This window comes from Dromaius novaehollandiae, chromosome Z (genome assembly GCF_036370855.1).
Source record: "Dromaius novaehollandiae isolate bDroNov1 chromosome Z, bDroNov1.hap1, whole genome shotgun sequence".
Classification (NCBI taxonomy): Eukaryota; Metazoa; Chordata; class Aves; order Casuariiformes; family Dromaiidae; genus Dromaius; species Dromaius novaehollandiae.
The window spans coordinates 22,856,509-22,882,762 of record NC_088132.1 but is presented as its reverse complement, the minus strand read 5'-3'; the positions used below and the strand labels follow the sequence as shown (position 1 = coordinate 22,882,762).

Below are 26,254 nucleotides of genomic sequence, written 5' to 3'. Positions count from 1 at the left end.
CCCTACCAGCAAGATCCCCGAGGGATATGGTGACAGTGGCACTTGAGTGGATTCACACAAACACCTACATGAATATGCCAGAGTAGGCCTGCTGGCTGTATGCTTTCTGAAGGCATTGGAGCCCTCTTCCTGACTACATGCTGCCTGAAGCAGGATTTGCATCCTTTGGCTTGCAAAAGTGGGACGGTACTTTAAAATAGGCAACAAATCAATTCAGCAGCTCTTCATAAAACTGCAGCTTCGCAAATACCAGGAAAACCGTAAGTTAGTGCATTTGGAGATACGGAGTTTGGGAGACATTGTACTACAGTTAGCCACCACAATAAAGATTTCTGGGAAAATTCAGGAATGTTAAATGAAGAGCATGTACTTTGGGGCAAAGAGAAGGTCAGGGTAGGTTATGATCCTGCTCATGGGTTTGACGTTTCATTCTTCCAGTGACTCTAATAACTGCCAAGAGATTACAGAAACCAAGATGAAACATCTCATTATATAAAACTAACAAGGACAAGTTCTGGAAAGAGCTTGCTTCAGTTTAAGTCATGAATTAACTTACTGTTTACATCACTACCACTTGCATTGATCTATTCCAAATAGCGTAACAGGACTTCAAAGGTAGAAGCCATTGTCTGGATCTGCTAGTACAAGAGAAAGAGAGCAGGGCTTATCTGGAGTGCAAAACTGGATTTTGTTATGTTTTCATTGCGCCTATTTGTTTTTAAAGGAATGTGTAAGAGGCACCACTGAATTTAGTGTGTCCCTTCTGACACGCAATTTTTTGACTGCTTAATCTAGAAAACAAAGCTCAGCTAGAATTGTCACAGCCCTTGCCTGATTCATGCCTTTTATCACAGTCTGCAGAGACAGTAAACTGGCTAGCATGTTAATCAGGGTGCTTCTGTGCTGTTCTGGCCCAGTCAGAAGTGAGAGTGTAGGACCTGCAGAGAGGCCTCTCCTTGCTGCATGTTTCTTACTTGTGTATTATGAATACGGTGATATTGAAACACCCACAGCCTGTTGTCCACAGGTCCCTTTTGCTCATGTGACAGGAACCAAGAGAAAATGTAGGTATTTAGCATTGGAAGTTTTGAAGAACAGGCTAGACAGCTATCTTCGAGGCATACTTTTGAAGGGCTGGGCCTGCTTTTGAGGAGGCGGTGGTAGTCTAGATGACTTCTTGAGCACATTTCTAGCCATGCTTTTCTTCAACTTCTTGACTTTGAACATTGCTTTTGCTGTCTTGGTTGACCTCTTTTTAACAAAGGAGATTAGCAATTAGCAAAGACAGCCAGGCACTGTGGTCAGCTAGATAGACCACACCATTCCTGTGTGGAGATACTGTGTGCAGCAGTGACCTACAGAAACTGGCAGTAGAAAATCCAGATGATATGACATGGCAGGATATTGAAATACAGAATTATCTGTTTGCTCAGGACCCTGTGATCATTGCTCTGTGCACTGTCAGCTAAGTAACAGACCACATTCCTGCAGATAGAAGTACAATGAGTACATCACTACAGTATGCTCATGTGGCAATTTCTTCTCATCAGTGGAACTCCTTCCCTGAGTGGACAATTTCTTCCTCCACAGACCTCTCTTCCCTCCCCCCACCCAAGAGATTTCTAGCAAGGTGCTTGCTCTAGGCCCCAGATTTTAAGAAGTTTCTCCAAATAAACATTAATGGCAATAATGAGTGTTACTTCTGTGCAAAGACACAACCTTTCAGCAGTAATGATTTTCTCTTTTTCTTGGTTTCAATGTATACATTTTTTTCTCTCAGAAAGCAGTTTCTTCTAATCCATGATACTCACTTGCCATCTTTCACCATAAATTGCATCTGGTAAGGACTCACAGCTTCCTTGTTGTGGAGGAAGAGCACCTGACACAATGTGAGTACAAATCATACAAGTGGAACACAGTGAGATCCTACAGACTGTAGCCAATAATGTAAAAAGTGAGAGACCCAGGGGTCTGGGTCATTAGCTCCTTAAGGCCTGGACAGGACAGCTCATTCTAGACTTCTGCAGAAAAGGGTCTGGCATTTCTCCTTGCCCTTGACATGGCCTGCCTGGGCAGGGAGCAGGAATTCCCAAGGGAGCCAAGGAATCCACCCTACCCCAGCTTACTCTTCCCCCAGCAACAAGGGGGAGTTCACTTAAGAGGAAATCTACCACTTGGAGGAGTGCCTACAAAGGCTCTCTTAGGAAAGAGGAAAGATTGTGTGGGGGTGTACAAACCAGAATCCAGCCTCCCTGCCACCCAAGCTGGCTGCCCTGGCCACTAGATTTTTCCTGCTCACCTTTGCTGCTAGCCTTCAGACTAGTATATTTATTTTCTCCACACAGTCACACAACTTGAATAAATTGGGTGGACATGCCCCTCTTTCCACATCCCTGCCAGAAATGGCATATATCTAGGATTACATGCCAATTGCCACACTTAATAGAGTATAGCAAAGCAGGCGATATAAGGACTAAAGATGGAATAAAATGAGGACAGGATTATTGGCTGAGCAAAACCATACTGGCAACTCTTATTAGTTCAGTTTTAGTTAGGTCAATCAGATGCTAAATGGCTGGGTAATACCACAGATGCAGGACAGAGATGATGGACAAAGTCAGAAAATCCAGCTTGATGACAATAGATATAATTTTCTACCTTATATTTAAGTATCTTATTTGGTATTATCTTACCCAATTGCCTTGCACAGATTAAGATAACCTTCTTAGTCACCAAAATAATAACAGCAGATTCTAGCACAGCGATAGCATTCCCCCAGCCTTGAACCCCTATTCTCCAAAGCACTCCTTAAGTCTACTTTGTGAAGTTCATTAGCTTTGGTAACCTATTCAGGCAGAAAGTACTATCTCCCTCTTAGGGTTTTAGGATAACCTTTATTTTTACATTAAGTATCTACTCTTTCTTCTTACATTTGTTTCTGTTTTCACTTAGTACTTACACACTTGCTGATTACATATCTTTTTTCACATGAATTTTCTATGCATTGTCTTTATTGCAGTGTTCTTGCTTGACTAGAACAGGCTTAAAATTTTATTCAGCCCCATTATAGTCATTTAAAAATAATTTTCAATCTCTCCGGATTCCTTGAATTCTCTAGGTTCCCTGCTTACACCAGAACTGTAAAGAATATGAGCACTGTCTATATTCAAATACAACTTGTTTAGAATTGTTCTCACTTTCGTGAGTTGCAAATATTTTCCCTCTTCTTTAGTTTTTAAGCTGATTACTTTGCAAGAGTATGTTTCATATTGCCTATGAGATAAATGAAAAATAGATTTTACAGAATTTTACAGCTTCTGGGTGCTGTAGCTGGTATGAGCTGCAATCAAAGCCCATCCAGAACTTTGGCATTAATTTGGTTTCTTTCCTTGGCAGATTCTCTCTTGTTTAATAACACAGTCCAGGGGCCAGCTTTTCTCACAAGCCTGGCTCCTCTACTTGACCATCTCTTTTACACAGCATTTAGGAAATTATCTTTGAGATACTTGTCCCCATCCGATTTGGTCAAAATAAGCCAGAAGCTCTGAAGTTATCAGAGATGTAGTGGCACAATCAGGCTGTCCTTGTTTCCATGGGAAACGATGCCAATAATTTCCAGGTAGAGCAGGCTGGGTGACAGAACACTACCTGTTCTTGACACCTTGCCAACTACAGACATTAACTCTGAGTGAGTAACATTCTTAAATTATAGCTACATTTTCACACAATGGTTATTTCAAGCCCTATCACAGCAGTTTATGTGGATCTGCAAATGTCACACGGAAGGTGTTTTTTGTGGAGTGAACTGTAGTAGCAAGAGAATAGGAGGGGAGGTGAAGGTGGAAGGCTAATATATACCATTATTTTTCTAATCTGGAAGCATAGTCTTGGGCAATGAATGTTGAAGACTCATACATTATTCTCCCAGACATACTCACTCGGACCCAGTTCTCTGGATTTCTGGAAATACAGCCATTCACTTTTAGCCATTTCTTGCTGTTTGTCCCTCCCTCCTCATTCATGTGCTTGCCATTTCCAAGTACTTGTTCTACTTGGATCGCAAAACATCAGTTTATTTGTTCAGCAATGTAATTTCCATCTCACTGATCAATGGTCTCATAACTAATGCAGTCTCTCTCTTCCCCTAAGTGTCAAAACTGCTGCTGCCTGAGTCAGGGGGGAGCCACCCTCACTGTAAACACTCTCCAGGGCATTATATTGGCAGCTGCATTCCTCTCCACAAACATGATATATGAAAACGCAAACAGTATTTATTCTAAATGCAGTTTAATATTGCAAAGTATTATATACTTTACACAAACATTCAGTATACAGACTTCAATTGAGATGGAGAAAAAAATTACATACTATTTATTTAATTTTTACTGACTGTGAGTTAGGTAAGTGTTTGCCATCACTGGGAGCTGAATATCCTTTTTTAAAAATAAATAAAGCACTGAAGGAAGGATGGATAGATCTCACACAGCAATATACAGAATCTACATTATACCCAACACATGCTATTGCATTCCACTAGTTAAGCTAAAATACTAACTGAACCTAAGGACTGGGGAACCAGTCACCTCCTGCCAACATGGGAGGAAAGCATGCTGGGATTTTAAAACCTGATGGGTGCATATACATCACTTAAACTCCAATATAATATGCCTACTTTTGTGCACCTCTATCCATATGTAGGATCAGGGCAGTGCACAATCACCCCTGTATGCCAATTACATGCTGCTTTGGGTGCTGATGTTATTCTGAATTGCAATCTTAGTCCAAAGTACCGTCTTTGAAGCTGTGAATCTGGTAAAAACTGCAGGCTTTTTTTTTTAAAAAAAAAGATGTGGCTTTTGTCAGAAAGGGTTGGTTAAGATTAATTTAACATAAAGTGCAATAGCTACATCTAAAAATGGTAGACTGCTGTTACAGTGGAATACTCCCAATCAGTTCTACAGTGGAGCTCTGCATATCAGATAGTGATGTTTGTTCACAGAATCCCTTATTAAAGGTAAAAAGGTTAGAGGTTAGTTAATAAAAATACAGACGATGCTTCTCAGCCTGTACACGCATTCATTCACTTGTACAACAGCTGAATACACTACTGCCACTTTTTAAACTATAAAAATCACATTTTTGTGAGTAGTCAGACTCTGCACAGCAGAAGACAGCAGCTGACAGCAGGTTCATTAGAGCCCTTTAAGTCAGAGAGCTTGCTTTCAAGCTAAATATTAAGTAGAAGGCTCTGGTCATTTTCAGCAGTAGATATATCAGCAGTTATTAACTTCCTAATCAATACTGAAAATAACTTATTTACCATAGCATAACCGTTTAGTAAAAAAATGTTGATGAAATCTACTCAAAGTAGGGCCATGTCAGGTGATAGCAACCTTAGCTGGGTTCCAGCCCACAACCCTATCTGCATAAAGATCTAATCATAAGACTTTTTATACCTGAGAAGTGTTTGAACTGAGCATTCCATAATTAGGAAGAGTGGAAGAGAAAGGAAAAAGAGGTTTTGTTTCAAAGAGTAACAAATATTACTGCATGAATTGTTAGAAGTTCCATATAAAAATTACATGAGTGAGTGTCCAAAAAACCACATTTCTCTCACACAAATCTTCAGCAGTGGTATAAATCTTCATTGCTTCACTGAAGTGAAAATTATGGCTGCTTTTTTGATCTGATAGTCACTTTGTAAAATGCAAAGATTTCAAGAAGCCAGCAGGCTACTTACTTGCTTTGAACTTTCCAAAAAGACAGCTACATCTCCCACTAACAATTTTGCTTTAAGCATAACAGCATATCTCTCAACTCTTGTTTTCTGAGCATAAATACGAATAAAAGAGTTACCTGAAAGGTTTCACAATGCTTGAAAGCTAATTCACTCCAAAGTTCTTGTTAAAAATCATTTTCCTAAAGATGGTATTGTATAAAGTACATTTTCACATTGATAAAAAACAAGTACAACATGAGACTTACTAGCAAAGAACACAGCAAATGCTATTTCCTGGTCTTGCGTTCAAATAGGAAACATCATTTATTACTAGAACTGTACATCCAAATCCTTAACCCACTTACAGTTCTGATAGCAGGCAGAATGCCAGCAGATACTGCTTTCCCAGCAGATACTGCTTTCCCTTAAACTGCAGTTTTTAGCATATGCAGTTGCTAACATTTAAACAACAGGCCTGCACTTTGCATTATTCTGTAAACAGATCTAACATAAACAGCTTGCAAGACCCACTACCATGCCTGGATCTCAACCCCAAAGTGTAACCTTAAAACAAACTGGATCTAGATATCCCTTATCTTTACAAAGCAGGCTGAAAACAAATGAAAAATCTCTATCTACTATTCCTTTGTAATAGTGCAAGACTAAATACCACATTTCACTCCTTACTGCAGTCTAAGTCTCCATCCTGTTTTTTTCTAAATATAACTACCCGAGCACTAAGCTATCGTTCCTGTGTCTTTCCAAAGCACTGATGAGAAATTAACATTCTCCAATTAGAGATATAGCTAGGCACCTAGGAGTTTTTATAGCTTAACTGCACTGTCAGTCTGTGCTGACCTCAGCTCTTACTGAAGTTAATGTACACACTTCTGTAGGAGCTTCAAGGCCAAATTCAAACTCAAATATGCCTGCAGAGGTAGAGAGGGACTTCTGTAACATTTTCATAAGAGACAAATATGCAGCATACAGGTGTCCACAAGTCAGTGGAAATACAGAATCATTCAAAAACCCTGAATTTATATTTAGTTTAGGGCCTGATTTTTCCATCAACTATTCCTGAATTTACATTGCCTAACTGCACTGAATCCAGTTATCCAGCAAGTTACAGATATTTTGCAAAGGTCTCCTGCTGCACTTGGGGAAACAACCACAACCACAGGCTCTATGAGCCACTGTGATGCACAGCTGACCACGGGCTGGGAGGCGCATGAGCTTAGAGCACACTCTTGTGGCCATGTGCAATCACATCTAAATAGGAGCTGGGAAGGACACTGAGATGGGTCAGAGACGGGCGTCTCTGATCAGCTTCTTTTACAAAGAAGGCCTTAAGTCAAAAGTTACAAAAGACGTGAATCAAGCTCCAGAGGTGACCTACTGTAGAAAACATTCTTTCTTGACTCTAATATTTGGAAAGAGCTTTTAACAAGAGAAATGCTACACTGAAAACAGAGTGCAAAACAGAGCCAACCAGAGTAGATGGAGTTCTTACTTCAGTGTTCAAGAGCCTCCACCTCCCTGCTTCCTCTCACCTCTTCCCAGAAATAGGGGAAAGAACACACTTGCCACCTGCTACTATGACATGTGGGAGTGCTGTGTATCTTAGGAAGAAGATAAAATACAACCTTATTCATTTATCATTAATTAAGTACTGTCTGTGCTGGAATGTAAGTTGAAAATCCATCCCATTCTGCGGCTGACTTCATGTGATCTTCACAGGTGATTTCTTGTGTGCACAGAGGAGGGTGACATATGGAACGCCAATGAATGCCCATCTCTCGCTGGGCCAGAACTTTATGACAGGGCCCTGCTCTGGGATCTCAGAAGCAGCGTCGAAGTAAGCAAAGCAGACGCAGCCTAGGTAAGCTGCAAGGCAAATCAAGATGTGCCTGAGGAGACAGAAACCCACGCCACAAGAAGAAAAAGTTCATTAACATGATTTCAGGAAAGGGATCAAATATATCACCATGCTCTAAAATCAGTCCCTCCTTTATCTTCTTTTCCTGAGTCTCCTGTAGGGTTACTGTCTGTCCTCTCCCTTCTGGGCACAGAAAGAATACAGAGAATAAAGCAAAGTATAAAACTGTTTGGTTTATCCTTGATCTAAACTAACTGCAGCTTTTTGGTTTCTCTGCACCTGTCAGAGTCGTGTAGAAAGGCTGAGATATAGTACCCAGAGAGCATAACTCGCTGGACAGTAGAAGAGAAAAAGTACCAAGCTTTTCACTGCTCTCCCTTCATCCTCAGCTGTTAGCAGTGGAAGTTTACGCTTTCATATCCACTGTTTCAGGTAAGCTGTGCTATGGGATTTTTAGTAACCAGTAGGACTAGGAATTCAGTTGCAATTAATCAACTTAGCATCTGAAGCATCTGATTAGGCCAAGGAACTTCCTAAATCTACCACCTTGGATAGGGTGAGACTTGCTCCTGGCTTACAATCTTACCAGTAAAGCTATCTAGCACTAACTAGAAATAGTCATCTGAAGCCCATATGCAAAGCCCAGAAAGGTACTGTGATGAAAACCTGTCACATCTGAATCAAGCAGTGGAGTTTATACAGAACACTTACCACACACAGTGCAAATAGGGGAAGTTAAATGAGGACCAGATCTCACAAAACGCTTTGTCACTGATCCAGCAGAAAAGTGCTAGCATCCACCAAAGACCTGAAAAGAGACCCAGTTTGTACACACGCAGGTTTTCACACCTGAGGAGAAAAACATAAGGAAGCTATTGTAAAACAAAACAAAATTTGCTTTGTAATGGTGCAGTTTGGCTGCACAGGATTCAGAATACCAGGCACAAATCTTTAAAATGGTTCCACCGTAACTGTCCTGAAGACAGGAGCTCTGTTCACAGTAAATCAGGCACCGACCCAAGGCAATATTGAAGTCACAAAAGAGAGCTTTTACTCAGCAGCTCTATGTTGGGTATTGTCTTAAATACCATTGTTCAGACATTAGATAAACACCCACATAGTCCGCTACTGATGGGAAATCTAGGAGAAATCAGTGATCAGTTCCACATACTGCCTGGTAACAACCAGCCACTCAGCAAGTGCTCAGAGTTGTTCATATTCCCTCTTGCATTAAGATCTCATTACATAAAGATGAGTAAAAAAGAAACTGGCTAGGACTGTTTTCATTTAATTGGCTGTTTTCTTCTCTGTAAGTTAATAATGTACAATGCAGCTGTTCCAGAGAACTACTTAGCTAGGAACTTCTACCCAAAAGACTTAGGCAAGCATGATTTAGTAGACAGTGCGGGCTTCTAAATCTCAGACAGAATTCCTCACTTAGCAGTCTTCTTCCTCCACAAGAAATCAGATCTGTTTACCTAGAGGCACTCTATAGAAAAAAAGAACACAAACATTTGCTGTGCTCATATGCAGTGTGGCCTGCAGCTGATCATCACTGAATACAACAACAGATGCCAAGGTACTTGCATAGCACTATCTGTGGCTGCAGGTCTACTAAAACACTCACACATTTTACTTGTCTATCTGATGCTTTGTTCTTCTCCACATCTCGGAACAGTTCTATGAACTGTGCAGCTTTGCTCAAAGGAGCAAAATCAAGGGGGAAAAAAAAAAACAAAAAAGAGGCATCAGTACACTCTTGAAGTCCCAAAATGCTATATAAGTCAATAGTTTGCTGCCTACCTACACTTGCTATTTTGGGGTTAGGCCTCTTGGTGCCAGTAGATGCAGTTCTGCTGTTACTGGTATCCACAAAGCAACACTAGTCTGGGATATGACTAACTCTGTGGGACCAGGGAGAAAGTATGACTCAGCTTTCCAGTCTTCTGCAAGAACAAAAACTATGATTTGGGATTTTTTTTTTAAGTTAGTGAATTTCCCAGGGGCCTGATCCTTACAGCATTATAGGAGAATTCCTACTTCAACAAGCTGCCCTTCTCAGGTCAGTGACATATACAATAAGCAATCCCAGACTTAATCAGAGAACAAGGTTAATTTGTTTAAAGTGACATGTCTGAGCTACATCTCAAGAGTAAACAAACTGGCCAATTTTTCAGGTAGTATAAGAAATATTCAGCTTCACCAGGATCATAGCCTGTCTTCTGTTTCTACAATCTAAAAGGAAAATATGTCAATCCCAAGTGCCTCACAAGTCCTTCCTTTGTCCAGAAGTCCTCAATAGAGGCCCACGTACTGCATACTGATCTTTCATGTATTAGACCTCTGCCAAAAAGTTCTTGAGAATGTCTCTCTGCCTCTCCCTCTCCAGCAGATACAGCCTTCCTCTCTGCCCTGTAGACCCCAATCCAGTCACCTCTGTAGATCTGACTCTGAATCGCCAGTCTTCCTATGTAACTCTTGGATTCTTTCACTTGATCTTGGAGGTGTGCAAAGCCTAGCACAGACATCCATTAAAGGGACATCTAACCTTGTGAAACTCAGAGGCAATTAAAATGTGTAAGAACAGCAAAGCACTTCTTTACTACACGCACTGCAATAGCATTTGCATTCCCTGATCATCTTAATATGTGACTGTCTGCAACATACTGAACAACGCTGTGTTTTCATACCATAGTGCAGTACAGACAAAAACCTCTTTGGTCCTTCTTTCTTGCACACAAAACATTTATCACCCTGAAATCTGTCATTCCGGTTTGATACATTCACAGAATTTTGACTTTTCCAACATTAGCTGCTAATTGTCTCCCTGGCCACACATAGCCTACAAGCCACAGGCCACTCTGCATTCACTATTAGTGACACAATCTCTGACCACTTAGCATTAATCCTTGAAGACAAGAATAAGGAGCAGGGAATGCCTCCTGCCCCTCTGTGGTGGAAAAGCAGAATTGCAACTGATTCCAGAGCTTTACTAAAGGAGCCCAGCTCAGCATTTGGAGAAAGCAAAAACATATACAGAATAATCCTGTCCAAGAACACTTTTCTGAAAATGTTGCAGTACCAGCAGCAATATACATGACTCTAGTGTACTGCAAGTTCAAGAATCTGTACAGTTTTCCCTGCAAACCTGTATGATATTTTTTCACTCTTGAAATGCTATTTCAGTCGACATCTTAGCAGGCATTTGGGATTAACAAACTCCTAAGGCTCAGCAGGAGGCACCTTTATAGCTACTGGATTAATGACAGGAAACCTACCCAATGCATAATCTTGTTGATGGAGGATTTTCTTCAGTGTCCTTCACACAAGTTGGTTTTAGGGTCCGGCATTTCTTTTTTAAGACATCTATAAATAATCTGACATTCAGAATCATCACATCTATCATCATTTATTCAGAGAAGAGCTTCACATGCCAACTAAATTGTTTGTTGTAATCTCCTCCACAAGGAAGATATCAGAACAGTTGTTTTCCTAAAAAGACCGACATGACTGCCACAAAAATTAATATTCCACAGAACATACAAAGCAAAATGGCTTTTTCTTAAGCCTGAACTGTCCAACCCATCTGACAAACAATCGACACAGTCAGGGGTGGCTGGACAGGTCCAAGATAGCTTCAAGACTGTCCACACTGCCTATTGTAAAAAGGCCTCCCTACCCCTGCAACCCAAAAACAGTATCTTTATATTTAAAAGGCTATAAAGCACATGAAGAAAAGGGCAAGGAGATTTTTAAGTCATCTATGAAGTTCCAGAGCAGAGCTACAAGAATTCTTCCTTACACACTCTTACGAGACACCCTTATAAGAACATATCCAAAATCTGGCACAGTTTTCCCAGTAAAATTATACGGGGAAATCATCCTCATGCAGGTCACACCTCTCCAAATGGCTGTAGACAGTATGAATCCCTTCTTAAAAGGGGGAGAATCATTACTGGTCCAAAACACTGCTCTATTAAACATATAGGGCTTAATTCTCTCCCTTTAATGCTGAGAATGACTTCTACTTTTTAAAGGACACACAGTTTGCAGTCTAAAAGAGCAAAAAGCCAAACACAGAAAACTCAGTGGGTATCTGCATGGCTCAATTTTGTGCACTCAACAGGTAAAACCAGACTGCTATGCTAAGCACTTGTGCATTCTGACAGAGCAAAAGTTTTGTGTATTCAGAATATGGAGCCTTTCTGGATCTATCTGAAAGAAGTAAACAGACCCATGGAACTGCATCCCACTTAAGATAAGAGGCTTGGCCTCAAACATCCAGCTCCTTCAGTCAGTGACCACGCCTATCAACATCTGAATAGTATGAACACTGAAAGAAGACGACAATTAAACCACATGGTTCAAAGAGTTTAAGGCTGCAGAAGAAAACTGAGAGCTGATTAAAAGAAAGTTTCCCACCACAAGATCAGTCACAAAAATGGTACAGGCAGTAATAACAGGTTTGCTTAGTATAACCAGCAGGAATTGCAACTCAGTTTTATAAACTGCAAAGAAGATGCTGCAGGGTGCATTGCAAAACAGTACTCAGAGGTAGAAAGAGTCAAGCACAAAGAGGCGAGCAAAGCTTGCTGAGCTGGGTGATACTCCTGTGTTTTCCATAATCATCCAACAGCGAGTCTTGAACTCCTGCAGCAGCAGGTGCTTTGGATCTGGAGGCATGCTTGTTAAGGAGACACTTAAGGTTGTTACCTGACGTGGATTTCACCACAGTGAGAAGATTTATTCTGAACACTAGCTGTAACAGACGCGGACACTGAACATTCAGAACACCCCTGTAAAGGAACTTATCAGCTCAGAGTCTAAAAAACCTGTTCATTCTGCTTTGCTGCTGATCTGTAAAGTACTCCTACCCCTAATTTGATCTGAAAAAAGTTGGACCCCACATGCCTGCACAATGCACTGTGCTCTGGGATTTAACGCAAACAGCAGCCATTTAAACACCGGAGTTTTTTCAGATGCTGGTGTCCCCAGTCAATTGCTGTACAAAGGACTGAACCACTAAACACTTCCAACAGCATTATCTTCCAGTATCACAACAGCCCCAACCACACATACAGGCTTTTCTTCAAATCAGTGAAAGTTGCTGAGTGCTGGTTAACAGCCGGATCCTACTTCAGACTATTCATTTCGACATAACTATCTCCCTTTATACCCTAAAGATTTTATTTTTTTTAGCCTATAACTAGTTTAACATTTTAGTCAAGGGAATAAAGGAGTTGTAAGCAACCTGTGACAATGAAGTAGGGCTCCCCCACAGCCAGATTTCCAGTAGGAGCATCAAATGTGAATGGACAGACTTGAAGCTAGGGTAAACCTTCACTGTTCTATCACGGCTCAGATGTCATCTGAGTATCAGCATCTGCACACTTGAGATAGTTACATGGCTGATGATGAACCACTAAGGCTGAAAATGAATCACTAAACCATTCTAATTTGATGCTGTTATAATTTAAATGGTTATTTAGCCTGTACCAGCAAACCACAGGACCCACATCCACTTTCTCCCTGACATCCTCCCTTATAGGAGCTTAAAAAATTTATGAGGATGTGAAGGGATTTTTTTTGGACACAAAAGAGAATAAAGTCTTACATTTCCTTGTCTTTCAGGGATAAGTTTGTTTCTAACTACTTTTTGTTCTTTTGACAATCTCAGACCCCCAGTACTTCTTATCATACAGTATTTCTGATTTGCTATCATAAGCACTGAAGTCACATCTACTCTATCACCACATAAATTGCCTAACGATCTCAGAAGGCAATCCTGCATTCAAGAAAAATGTACTCACCTCTTCAACTCAGCAATGAGCAAAGCTGTGCAGGGAACACCCAAAGTCATCAGCGAGATGTTGTTGATAGCAGGCTTGATGAAGGCAAGGCAAGTAGTAACTCCAGAAAGCACACCTACAGCGGCTTTAAAACGGCTCCTGAATTTTTGAGGGGAAAGAAAAATTGCTTTGAATTCAAAGCTTTTAATTAGTTCTAAAAAAAGAAAGAAATCATAAAATTATGTTAATAATGTAAGAAAATGTAGGTTTAGGTCAGAAGACAATGTGCATAGGGTGGATGTGGATCCTACGCTGACTTCCATAGGCATGCAGAGTTAATCAAATACACAAATCCTCACAGGTGTGCAGTCTTCTTAAGCAACTATGTGTATGTGTACACACAGACAAAAACATATTAATCACTGGTTTCAAATCCCAAGGCCCTACTCCAGTCTTCCTCCTGCCACAATAAATCAAGAACAAATCCACCTTAGTACATGGCATTGTACCTCCCCAGAGCAGTGTTGTGCCATCATTCTTCATGCTTTTAACATTGATTTTGGGGATGTCTTTTTGTTATCCGTAACGCCTTTTACAGCCATGTTACAGTCTGTATTTTATTTTCCTTCATCTCTTCTAAGCCTTAAAGATTAGTGAAAACTACAAGGTAAGTAAGAACATTTTCCTCTAACCAAATTCACTTTTTTAAAGATTATATTTTGGCATATTTTTAGTGTAAATGAAATCACAATTGGGCCCTATAGAGGACAACTTCTGAATTAAATTCATGTTAAATATTGTTAAAGCTTCCAGTTACAGGGCTTTGTATTTTAAACATCCTGTTTCCGGTCTGTGGCAGGACTGGGGAGGCAACAAAAGAATCTCCAGTCATAAAGTGCTTCTTACATATTTGAAAAAACAATCCAACACAATGGTATGCTATAGAAATGTACAGATAGGGCTGGATTCTGCTCAAGACCTCTAGGGAAAGCAGCAAATTAGCTAGAGCCAAGGCCCAGGAATGCAAACACTCCCTTAAGTCACCTTTGTGCCTCCTTCCTCTCCACTTCTCTGGGCTGGAAACGAAAAGACTCCTGGTACTGATCAGAATAGCTTCTGAGGACACTGCAAATTTGGGCTCCAACAGGCAAGCTCTGGCAAATCTAGCAGTGTTGGCTTAAATCATCATTTCTCCCCAGCTGTCTGATTCCCCTTGCTGTTAGAAGCTGCTGCTCTAGTGCAGGAATGGCAGAACACGTTAAAGCACTTGTACCTCAACATCTCAGTTTGTACCACAGTTAAAACTACCACCATGAGAGGCTTGCACTAAGGTTAGAGCCTGACCTATTGCAGCAGAGGCACAGTAAACATGTTATGTTCAGCAGTAACATGCGCTGGAAGAAGGAAAAATACCCAAGCTGGGTGACATCTTAAATTGCCACAGATTAATCTCTGCTCCCCAAGTTTGCCTTCCCAACTCGGACTACGTTCTGGTTATAAAGGTGCCAACCCTGGACCAAGAAAGGAGATCACCATGCTGCCCTTGAACTGCTAGCCCATAGCTTTATAAAAAGAGCTACTGCCTAAACATGGGTCTTCTCTCTTTAATTCTCCATCTGAGGTAGGGACCATTCCCTGGCCCCAAGAATCATCATTTTCATCTTCACCAAGCTCATCCTATCTGCCTTTTGCATTAAAACTTCTTTTCCCACCGGCAGGCAGGTCTCCAGCATTAAGTTACTTAAGGAGGAAGTTCTGGATCTGATGCAAATGTCTTAATGACCTTAAAGAGACTACAAATAGCAGACGATGGATAATAACATTATCAGTGTTCAAAATCCTTAGTGTGATGCAGGTAAACAACGTGAAGATCACACAGAATGTAAGGATCACAGCAGTGAGCACAGGACAGATATGGTTATGGAGGAATAGTTAGGCAAAGCACAAAACCAAAAATGTAAATAAACCTGTTCTGGCTTAGGCATCCCCAATCAAATTCCTTCCTCTATATACTTCAAAAAGGAATCGAAATCTAATATAACTGCCCTGACAGATACGAAGGAAAAGTGTTCTTGGAAATTTAGCATGGGGCACATCCTTCACCTCTTCTCATTCTTTTTAGGGATCAGCTATATCCTGGGAGATGATTATTGACAGATTTAAGATCAAGTTCAATAGAAACAGGATTTTACCCCAAAAGTCTTTCTATTCCTTTTAATATGGAAACAGTTTAACCTCTTGGCAATATTTTGAACATACACAGAGAACTACCACAAGGCTAGTGATAGATTACATGAAACAATTCCCCTGGGTTTTTGAGGAATAACTTATACACAATTACAGAAATTCTTCAAGAGACTGAACTGTTCTTCAGTTGAACTAAATATCTGAAAGTCTTATCATCTATCAAAATACCCTACTAAAATCCCTGCTTGTTAAGTTGACAGCGTCCTGTAATAGCACTGTGCTGCAAAATGCAGAAGTACCAGATTCACACCCTAAAGCCATGAGGCTTCATAGACTCGACACAGTAACGCATGATGCACTTTTCTCAGGCCAAGCAATTTTGGCGAATGGGCAATCTAGGCACCAGCCCCCTCACTTCCCCCAGTAACTTCTAATCAGGCACACAACAAAATGAAACAAAGGAGAAAAGCAGATGATAATAATATGGGAAAGGAGGAGGCAGCAATTTTCAGAGCACTGAACATGTTGCCATTCAAACCTCTCCATCACCTCAGCTTCAGGCTACGTCATGTAAAAGAGCAGCATGAACATAGTTGTGGCCACAAGTTATATAGGGGAGACAAATCACAACCAGATTCTTTAAATTGGTTTCACTGCTTGTTCTTGTAACCCCTCAGGAAACAAAAAAAATTCTTTCACAACAATTGGCTTCTAAACAGTCGCCACACTTAGCCTTTGAATACTTAAAAAGCATGCTTAACCACAGCCTTAAATATTGAGAGGAAAACTCAACTGACTTCCATAGGCCTATTCCTATGTATACTTCAGGATATACAGATGGAGGTGGGAAACAGGGTTTCTATTATCTAATTTTATGGCTTTTATAAACTACTCATTTAAAGGGCTCTTTAGAATCAATACAAAACACGGGTACTCCAGAGGCAATCCACCTCATCCCAAGACCTCAAGTTACAGGACATGAATCCCACCATCAGGAACTGTAGAATCAGGATTTCTAAATCCTAATGGGCTTAAGATAAAAACAACAGGAAGAGAATGGAGTGAGAAAAGATAGCGGCAGGAACCATAAGGATGGATGATCATTCACTGTCATCACATGCATGCTTAGGTGTTAGGGTAATATGTTTCAAGAGACAGGGAAGTGTATTATATTCTATGCATTACCTATCATTTCGAAAAACTCTTGGTAGGTATCTTCTAGGGAACCACATGGCAAAAGCACACATCAGAACCCAGAGAATAGCCAGCTCATCCAGCATCTGACCCAGGAAACTCAGGGTGGCATGAAAGTAAACAGATCCAATTCCTGAAAGAGTCAATCAAAAGGCAATATGAATAGTTAAAACACTATAGACTGAAACATAATGCTTATGATCTGGACCAAACAACAGAGAGTGGACACCATTTGGTCTGGAAAAGGTTAAAAAAAAAAGGATAGAAAAAAAGTAATTCTGACCATCCTAAGAGGGCAATCCAAATCATCAGCACGTCAGATTAATTACAAAACACATTACAAAAACAAAAGCTAAAGATGCGTCTCCCACTAGCTAAGTAGATATATGTGAAAAAACATCGGCGAGTGAAATTAAATGCAAAAACAAAAAATAAAACCCAAAAGCTTCTTCCGAAGTTTCTCACTAGCACATGAACAGGTAACTCAAAGAAAGGAAGCAGCATGTGATGACTAGGCCATGATACATGTTTATAGGTGAAAAGTGAGACGCTGCCCTGCAGGGTTTCAAACAGCCCTTTAAAAGTTCCCAGCATCTCTGGGCGTGAGGCATCTCACGCTTAAGACTCTTCCATCTACAAAATGGATAAGCATGCGGCTCCATCTTTAAAAAGCCTCAAGACAATTCAAATAGTGTTATCCTCTTCAGCCATATTGAGCACTTTCAACTCTCACTACAGAAACAGCATCAGAGGAAGGAGGGTCAGCACTGCACTAGAGTAAGCCCAGATAAACAAAAGAAGTTATGCAAAGGAAGGATGGGAAGGGAACAGAACTAAGGCCAGAGTTCCCAGCAGCCTGAAATGGCTAAAGGCATTTTCCTGCCAGAAAGTAGAAGCGCCTCAGCTTGAAGCAAGTACAAGCAGACTCCTCAGTAGACGTCAGGGTTGCTTTGTTTCACAGAAACAATCAAGCACAAGCAGGAAAAACTGATTTCCTCTCTTTCAGTTCATGAATGAGCAGACAAACAGGGACTAATCAACTTACCAACCACAACTAGGAGAGTCCATATTAAATATATTCCGCTGTTGAAGCAGGTTGCATATTGACGGAATAAGCACATACATATGGGCGGTAAAACAAAAAACAAGATGTTGCTTATCTAGGAAAAAATAAAATAAAATGTATCAAATACGGACAGAAAATAAAACAGACCTTTAATATTTATAGGCTGTCTAAAACATCTACAAAAGCATTTTTTTCATCCAGTGAAGCCTCAGCTCATCAAAGTATGGCCCTCAGTTTCTGTCAAAGCTGAATTGTTTTACAAAACATTAGCATGTTTTGTTTAATAACATTAAATTAGTAACTGTGTAAGAACTGGGAGCAGTGTAAAATGTGGCTTGTCACATCTTCAAATTATCTTTCAAATCTGTTCCCAAAGGAACTCTACTGTGAGTCTACAAATACTCAGACAATTGCAGTTCAGGAAGCATGCAGCAGCAAACAGATTAGGAACAGGGAGTCCTAGCACATGAACTCTCTTCTCAAAGGCTGTCTAGCCTAGCATTGAAAAAGCACTAAAAGTATGGGCACTAGCAAGGGCCAGTCAAGTTTTGTTGAAGACCAGTCACTAAAAAATAGCTATTGTATTGGCAGGTCTGAAATACAAGCTAAATAAAAAGGTTACCCTTCACATTTTTTGCAGGGTGAAGAAAGCCTGAAGTTATATATCCTTCTACACTTGATGTTTTTCTCCTGGTTCTCCATTACAGAAATGACTGGTGAACTGAGGGACAAAGACTGAAAAAGCTACATGACTGAAAACTAGCTACAGGAGTATGAAAAGGTTGATAATTCAGACCATTCCTAACTTTCTTTTATTTAATATATGAGAGTTGAACAAGGACATATTTTCTCTTGCTTATGAACAATCCAAAAGCACAGTTCTCTCTTTAAGCTCTGAAAAACTTTTATTGGTGATTAGCATTAGCTGTCACTGTACGGAACATCTGGTTCTTCTGGGAATGATCAGCCCATGCTGAGAGCCAGCATGGCTGTTGTTCAACCAGGCAGGCGAAGACTCCACCACTGCTTCACAGTGGAACAAAGGGAAAGGATGAGTTCCTCAGTTTTGCTTTCCTCATGTTTCCCATGCCTGGCCCATGAGAAAATCAGCCCTAATAACGTTCTCCTAAAACAGATTTACAACAACTCTGGGGACAACAGAGCTCCAGAAGAATAGATTGTCTGTTCTCAGAGGCTTGGAAACTTATGCTGACAATGTGACAATCTGGTGGAGAAAGGATTCAGGAACAGCATACGATGACGGCATTTACTCATTCAACTACTGTTGTCCACCTCTCTACACAGTCTGAGCCAGTGTGAGAACAAAGCTTATCACGATTAAAATGGACACATCTTAATTAACATTTGCAAGACTCATCAAAACACACTCCTAGGCCAGCATTCAAAATCACAGTAACTACAGGAGCGGTTTCTCAGCACCATCTAGTTCATGTATGACAACTTCCCTCACATGAAAGGCACATCCTCACAGACAAGTTGCATTTCCTTCAAAAGTCTTGGCTTTCAAATATCATTAAAGTAAAATACTTAGAAAGAGCTACCACCTTGCTCAGTTTAATGCTGCAAATACCCTGCAAATCTCTACCAAAAGAACCCTGGTAACAGTACTCAGCCCAAGAAAAGACTGGCTAATGCAGAGGAGTTCACTGATGCTTTCAGCACTACTTCTTTAAAAAGAGAGACTAAAATGAATGCACTGAGAAGCCAGAAACTCTGCAAAATCCTACATCTTTCTCTCTGCATAAAGTTAGATCAGCCACTAGGCAATTAGCAGGCGGAGGTTTTCATACTGACAGAAACAACTGCCTTGCTCTTTCGACATTTATCAAAATCAGATCTGTAGCAGAGCATGTCCTAATGCTGCACCAATCCTGTGCATTAGCTGTCTGATAACCACAAGTAATTCTACCACTATGAGCACCTGGTTTTCTGAAAGCTGAGGAAGAGGGCAAGGAGGATGGAGGAAACAGGGAAAAATAAAGACTCTTGAACAGTTCTGGTCTCCTTTCATGACTGCCATAGCTATTCTGAAAAAAAGGCTCTCAGTGAGGCAAAAGGCATGAGCCACCAGGGTCGCTAAGCAGAAGAGAAGCCACTATGCTCCTTGTTGTCAGGTCACATCACCATTTAATCAATCTAGCGAAAGGTCTGTCAGAGAGCTACCTCTCTGCTCCCACTGTACTGTGCTTTCTAAGCCAATGCAAAGATCTATCCTCTTTGGCAAATTACTACCTCCTACAGGTTGTTTTGTCATATAGTGGGGCTCTCATGGACCCATATATTGTCCTAGGGGGCATTCACATTACCCAGCTTTGGACAGCTGGCTTAGTCTGCCTGTTTCCTACCATACTCTACACACTCTTACACTACAAAAGTCTGTGGAGAGAGCTGAGCTCCTCTAGAGACCAGGTCAGAGCCCTGCTGGTTTAAGTTAAGCTCCTTCACAGAATTATCCTCTGATGTATTCTCCCTCCCTCTACACTAGTTAAAGACATAGCAAAGCAGTCTCATAAATGAGATGTCAAAAAGCGATCAGAGCATCATCTGATGAACTGTGTTGCACACCAAGCATCTCTTCAGTAACAACAAAAGGACTCCACTTCCAGAATTCCTCCAAACTACCAAAGCAGCAAATTTGGTCTTTGTAGTTCACGAATAAAGGTGGTGGGAGGTTGTCAATGTTATACGGCAATGTCAGAGTGCCAGATGCAACATCTCTCTGAGGAGGCAGCATGAAGACCAAAGAGTTATTCGTATGGACTTGTCCTAAAGCAGACTTTAAGAGACAGATCCATTTGAAGAAGCACTGTTAAGAGAACTTACATGTTCAGCCAAACAGGTTAACTGAATCATCTTCTATCCATAAAAAAAATACCAACCCTGTGCAGCAGAGCCCTTTAGCAACACCTGGGAGATAGTCACAGACCAGAACTCTGTTGTGCTATGTGTTTTTCCAGGCACAGAGTGAGAAGGCTGCTTCTAACTCTAGAACAACTAGGAAACATACTGAATTGGCAGCAGCAGGGATATTAACAAGTCCTTTTGGACCTTAGAGTTCTCTACAAATTGTAGGCTTTTAGCCACAGCTGGGCCAAAGACAGGTATCAAGAGAAACAAAAACATTAAAGAAAGATCGTTATAAACAAAGAACTGTAGAAGAAACAGACTTTTTACCTCTACAGGTAGAACTGACCACAGATCAAAATCAGATCAGGTAATCACAGTACCTAAAAATTAGATTAGCAAGTCCTTTCTTGGCCTAGGAACAACATGACAAACGAAATATATCCACTTACCCTACCTGTAACAATGCAGTTTTTTATTAGGGATTAGATAACAAAGGAATGGCTCTGCCCTACAGCACTGCTCCTCTGGCACTGACCTCCTTCCTGTTCATGCTAATATCCTGCCTGCAAATGCAAAAAGACCTTTGCAATTTAAAATCCAGAGCTTGGTTGTGATTTATTCTTAATGGAATGGCCACCAATGGTACTTCTTAACATTGTAAAAGTTGAAATAATTTCAGTAGTAAAATTATTTTCTATTAAGTTTACAAAAAACACAATACTCACATATTTATTTCATCCAATAGCTTAGTTCTCTTTCATACACACCATGACTAGTATTTTCCACAAGTTATATTCAAATCAGGTCTCTGGAGCAATTTCTCAAACAGCTCCCTTAAGTTCTCTTAGTTTCAAGCCAAGGATTCACTCAGATCAAGATCAAAACTAACCTACTGCTTTTTATTCTCTCTTATCAGCCTAGGCCCTACAAGTGCCACACCCTTAGATAAACTGCAACTATTAATACTATCCTTTCCAAGTAAGGAAGGCATCTATCCTTTGAGCTGTGGTTTTTGAAGGTATTTTGCATGCACAATTTTGACATATTACACAATTAGCCTCTGTGGTTTGTGAATGTACAAATCAAATGTTGACACAGTTAAGGTCAGTGCAAAAATTAATAATAAGAGTACTGACAGTTTCTTTTGGGATCAGCAAGAGCGAGTAATTCTACATTACAATTCTGGAAAACAGGTAAGCATGCCATCAACAGGAGTCCATCCTCTGGTTCATACAGTTTTGGATCTTTAGATTATTTCCAACTACTTAATTGTATGAAAGGAATACAGGACACAGGCCATGGAGACAATGCCAGAGGCCGGCTCAGATCACAACCGCATAACTTTGCTCACATCTGGCCACAGTCCTGACATGCTGTTTCCTGCAGTCCTACCAGAGGTCATGTATTTTTTACTACTTGTAAGTCTCTCAGACAGCATTTACAGTGTTCAGCTATGAAGGCACCATGTTTTGCACTGCTGCTTTGTGAGAGAATAGCAAAAATGAACCAAGTAGCTCTGAGGGAGTTTAGAAGGACTGTATTTTCTACATCTTGATCGATGAGCATGCCACTCACAATAGTAAAAGACTTTTGTAGCAGAAAAGAATGGCCATACTCTCACACTCATAGGACTATTTGATAGCTTTTTAAAACTTTCATCCCTTGCTAGTAAGGAACAAAAGAGGAGGAATAAAAACCCCAGCAACTCTCTCTTCAAATGAAAATTTGAACTATAATCATTCTTTTAATTTGAGTTACAAGATGTTCCATGGTCTCTTCACTGGAATGGTGTAAGATCTGAACACCAAATCACATCAGTCTAGTTCATAGATGTTTTTAAAATGAGTTTGATCAATTTGTATGAAATATCTACATGGATATTCTCCTCCTGATGTAATACTGATGAGCACTTTAATTTTCCTTTTAATTAGATCAGGTTAAATTTATGCGTAACAGATTAAGATTGGGTCCCACCAGAATAACTAAACTGTTTTTTTAAATACCTTTCAGATAAGCTGTTCCAGCTTCATGTGTACACATACCCTTGCATGAGACCTCAACTACAACTTTGACCTTAGGCATGACCGTTTAAAACGCAGATTAGAAAGATTTTATTCTACAGCTCGAAGACCTAGATCCAAGTCTGCTGAAGAGTCCTGCATAAAGCTTCAACAGGTTTCAGTTCAGACTCACAACTGAGCCATCTAAGAAGCAATAAAATTTGGTCTCCACTTTAGACGATTATTAGAAGAAGGCCAAAATTTCCCAACTATCCTGTGAACACCTGACTTTTCTGAGACACAGGTCATACAATCCCGTCAAACCACTGCAAATGAAACTGTACTAATTTTCAGAAGCTGGAAGCACAAAACACAACCCCTCACAATGACCTGTTGCTACAGAAGAGAGGCTAAACTTCTTCCACATCTACCCTCAGTGCAGCCTCTTTTTTTCTCCCCCTTTCAGTGTACAGCTTGCTCATTCATACACAGCTGCTGCAAAACCAAGGGCTCCAGGGTAAACTTCTAGCTGCTAATCTGTCTGGAACCTCACTCATTGGGATATACCTGCAGCTCCTGGCATTTTGCAGGTTTCTACGCCACAGGTGATCTGCTCAGTACAGTCAGTGGGACATCCATCTGCCTGTGTAGCTCCCAAACACACTAGCTCTCATTAAGAAACGTCTTGATTATCCTCAACTTTTCCTCTGTTTTTGGTTCACACACAATAAAAACAGGTGAGCTCACAGAAACAAAGAAAGCAGATAGTTTCCCTCCCCATACCCTTGAAGTTCTTCAACAGCACAGACCTGTCACCACTGAGATGATTTTGGCAGTAGACTGCAAGAAAAACAAGGGAGTAATATGCGCAGTGTGCAGGGGTATTACTTTCTCTCTCTTAAATGTGCAGCACGTGCAAGAAAAAAGTCCATGATTAAACTCTAGTGAGTGAAGCCAGACACAGACTTCTTTCTTTCACTTAAGTGCAGCACTATCATCTGTTGTGAGCAAGCTAAGAAACACAGATTAAAGAAACCAGGGGAGGGAGAGCTCAGAGGAGGATGGAATATGGGGGAAAGAACTAAAAGAACATCTGAAAGTACAAAAGTCAGACAAATCAGGAGCACCAACCCCTTATTCGTGCATGCACCACCCACTACAGAAAACAGAAAACGCAGAGCAACAACCTAGGCACGGCATTTGCAGGTTGCATCCCGACAACGTGCTCTTCGTGGAAACACAAACTACCAGGCGGCCTGGCGCATTATCTCACTCTTTAGCAGGTCTATTTATTGCTGAGAATCTGTACATAAGCAGGCTGTAAGGAGCAGCGCTCCCCTTCCAAGATGCTCACTACAGAGCAGTCTGGCTCTGCTCTTGGGGGTATTTTTTTCACATGTTCACTCCAGAAGCTGAGACATCTTGGGGTGGGGTGAGATGATTCAGGGGCGAACCCTAACTTCCTCATCCTCTCTTCTCTCCTTCCTCGCTTCAGACACGTTCTCACACACACGCCTCTCCTTCTTTCAACTGTACCCTGCTGACTTCAGCCTGCATCCCCAAGCCGATTTGTTTTTGAAAGCCGTGTATCTCACACTGACAATCTTATCTGGAGAAAGCCTCGTAGCATGAAGCATTTGCTCCCAATCTGTCACGGCCTTGCGTGCTGTCAAGTGACACACACCTGTGTAAACAGGGTATCAGATACAGGCTGTCAAGCATGAAAATAACACGGTGACACGAGGTGTGACACTGAAGATGGTCTGTTGTATATTACAGACTAAGCAGCTCAGCATAAACCCTGTCTGAACCTCCTACCAAAATCAAACCATCCAATTTTTCTTATTTTAAAACTACATACTTGTGAAGGAAGAAATAAATAGCTAAGGAATGGTATTCTACAATTCTATGCAGACCTCTTGTGCAACTTATTTACTGTTTAACAGAAACGACCCCGGGTATGCCTAAGAACCGCTCCCTTTACTCGGGAACTCCCAACGGCGTAATTATACACCACCACACCAATCTCTTTAGAAGAAGGGGCGCCCTCCCTGCAGGCTGGGCCACGAAACGCGGGCGCCGGGCAGCAGCAGCAGCAGCAGCAGGGAGCTGCCCCCCCAAACACGCACGGGGCGGGGGGCGGGGGGGGCTAACGGCCGTAACGGTCGCGGCTGTCAGTTCTCCCACGCGGCGCGTGGAAGCGCCCGGGGGGGCCAGCGCGCGCCCAGGGCAACGGCCGCCCGCGGAGCCGTCGCCGTCGCTGTCGCCGTGGCCGCGGGAAGGCGGCCGCCAGCCCCGCCCGCTACGCACCGTGTTGTAAAACTCGGCGATGGCGGGCACGATGGTGTAGTTGTCCTCGCACCAGTCCACCTCGGAGCTGCCCGCCCGCAGCTGGTCCCACCACAGCAGCGTGCCCATGGCGCGGCCCCGGCCCCGGCCGCGCTGCCAGGCGGCGCGGCACCGCGCGACCCCCGCTCCGCCCCCGCCCGCCCTCCGCCCGCCTCCGCGGCCTGCGCGGCGCCGGCGGCCGGGCTGACGGCCCCGGACGAAGGCGTGCGCCGCTCACCGTCCTCCCCCGCGGCCCGGGTGCCGCCCCATGAGCGCGCAGGGGCGGCGCTTCCTGCGCGCAGGGGGCCGCGGAGGGGCGACGGCGACGGAAGCGTTTCCTTTGCTGTAGCCGCGACGGCTCCGGGGGTCCGGTGCGTGGGGGTACCGCGCCGTCCCGCCCGCTTCCTCGGCCTGGATTAAAAATAACTTGCTCAGACACCTGGATGGAAAGAGGTGGCCCCTTGTTTTGGCATCCTTCAGCGTGACAGGCAAGGAAATTGCTCCCTTTCACTTCACGTGCGTGTTGAAGATGGTCATGCACAAACTATAAGCTGACCAAAAGCTGCGAGCCTCAGTGAGCAAGGACTTTTGGCAGAAGGGCCAAATTCGCCGAGATCTCTGTCAGGTTCTCATTCAAAGGAAGTATATCTAACTGGAAGCTGCTCCATTTGTAGAAACACCTTTTCTTCTCCCCAAAACAATGGGAAGTGTAAATAACAGTGGTATTTCCTATTTCAACAGTGAGAAATATTAAACTGCTGGTACTTTCAGTACTAGCATGAATACATCAGCTCAGGTAGTCTCTATGGCACTATTACATTTGTCATATTAAAGAGGTGCTTTCCTTACTGTAAGTAAAACTGGAAGGAACAGTCTTCCTGGATAAAGGGTGGATGGCCATTAAGAAATTATGTATGAAAATTTAACCCTGGCTCAAAAGCTAATCAAATGGCATTGATGCAAGCAGGATTTTTCTCCAGAGATTGCATAGCAGATTTCGTAGATTCCTAACTCAGCATATGGAGGTAGTTGACAGTCCTCAGCAGCTTCCATTTCTTAGCTACCCTTCCAGTTTTAAAAAGTCTTTTACAGTCTCCACTTCCTACCTGCTAGCAAAGTTGTTCTAGTGGTATGCAGGTACTCAGTAGCTCTCCCTTTTTTTTTTTTTTTTTTTGCATTTTTATAGTCCTCATGCAGCAAGTTTACTGACATAAGTAATGGTAAAGC

The 26,254-nt window shown here is 41.8% G+C and overlaps 1 protein-coding gene across 2 annotated transcripts; it reads right to left on the bottom strand.

Annotated features, from left to right (window-relative positions):
- Positions 1–4,270: 4,270 nt before the first annotated feature.
- Positions 4,271–25,293, bottom strand: ACER2 (alkaline ceramidase 2). Of its 2 annotated transcripts, XM_064502761.1 has the most exons (7): positions 25,010–25,293; positions 17,811–17,925; positions 16,757–16,898; positions 13,406–13,543; positions 10,874–10,972; positions 8,307–8,444; positions 4,271–7,626 (listed from the first exon to the last, which is right to left on the bottom strand). In XM_064502761.1, exons 1-7 carry the CDS (start codon positions 25,115–25,117, stop codon positions 7,440–7,442), a joined length of 927 nt encoding a protein of 308 aa, XP_064358831.1. In that variant the 5' UTR covers positions 25,118–25,293; the 3' UTR covers positions 4,271–7,439. The 2 variants fall into 2 exon arrangements, with proteins under 2 accessions (XP_064358831.1, XP_025953649.1); XM_026097864.2 differs by lacking the exon at positions 10,874–10,972 and having other exon boundaries at positions 25,010–25,287.
- Positions 25,294–26,254: the final 961 nt, after the last annotated feature.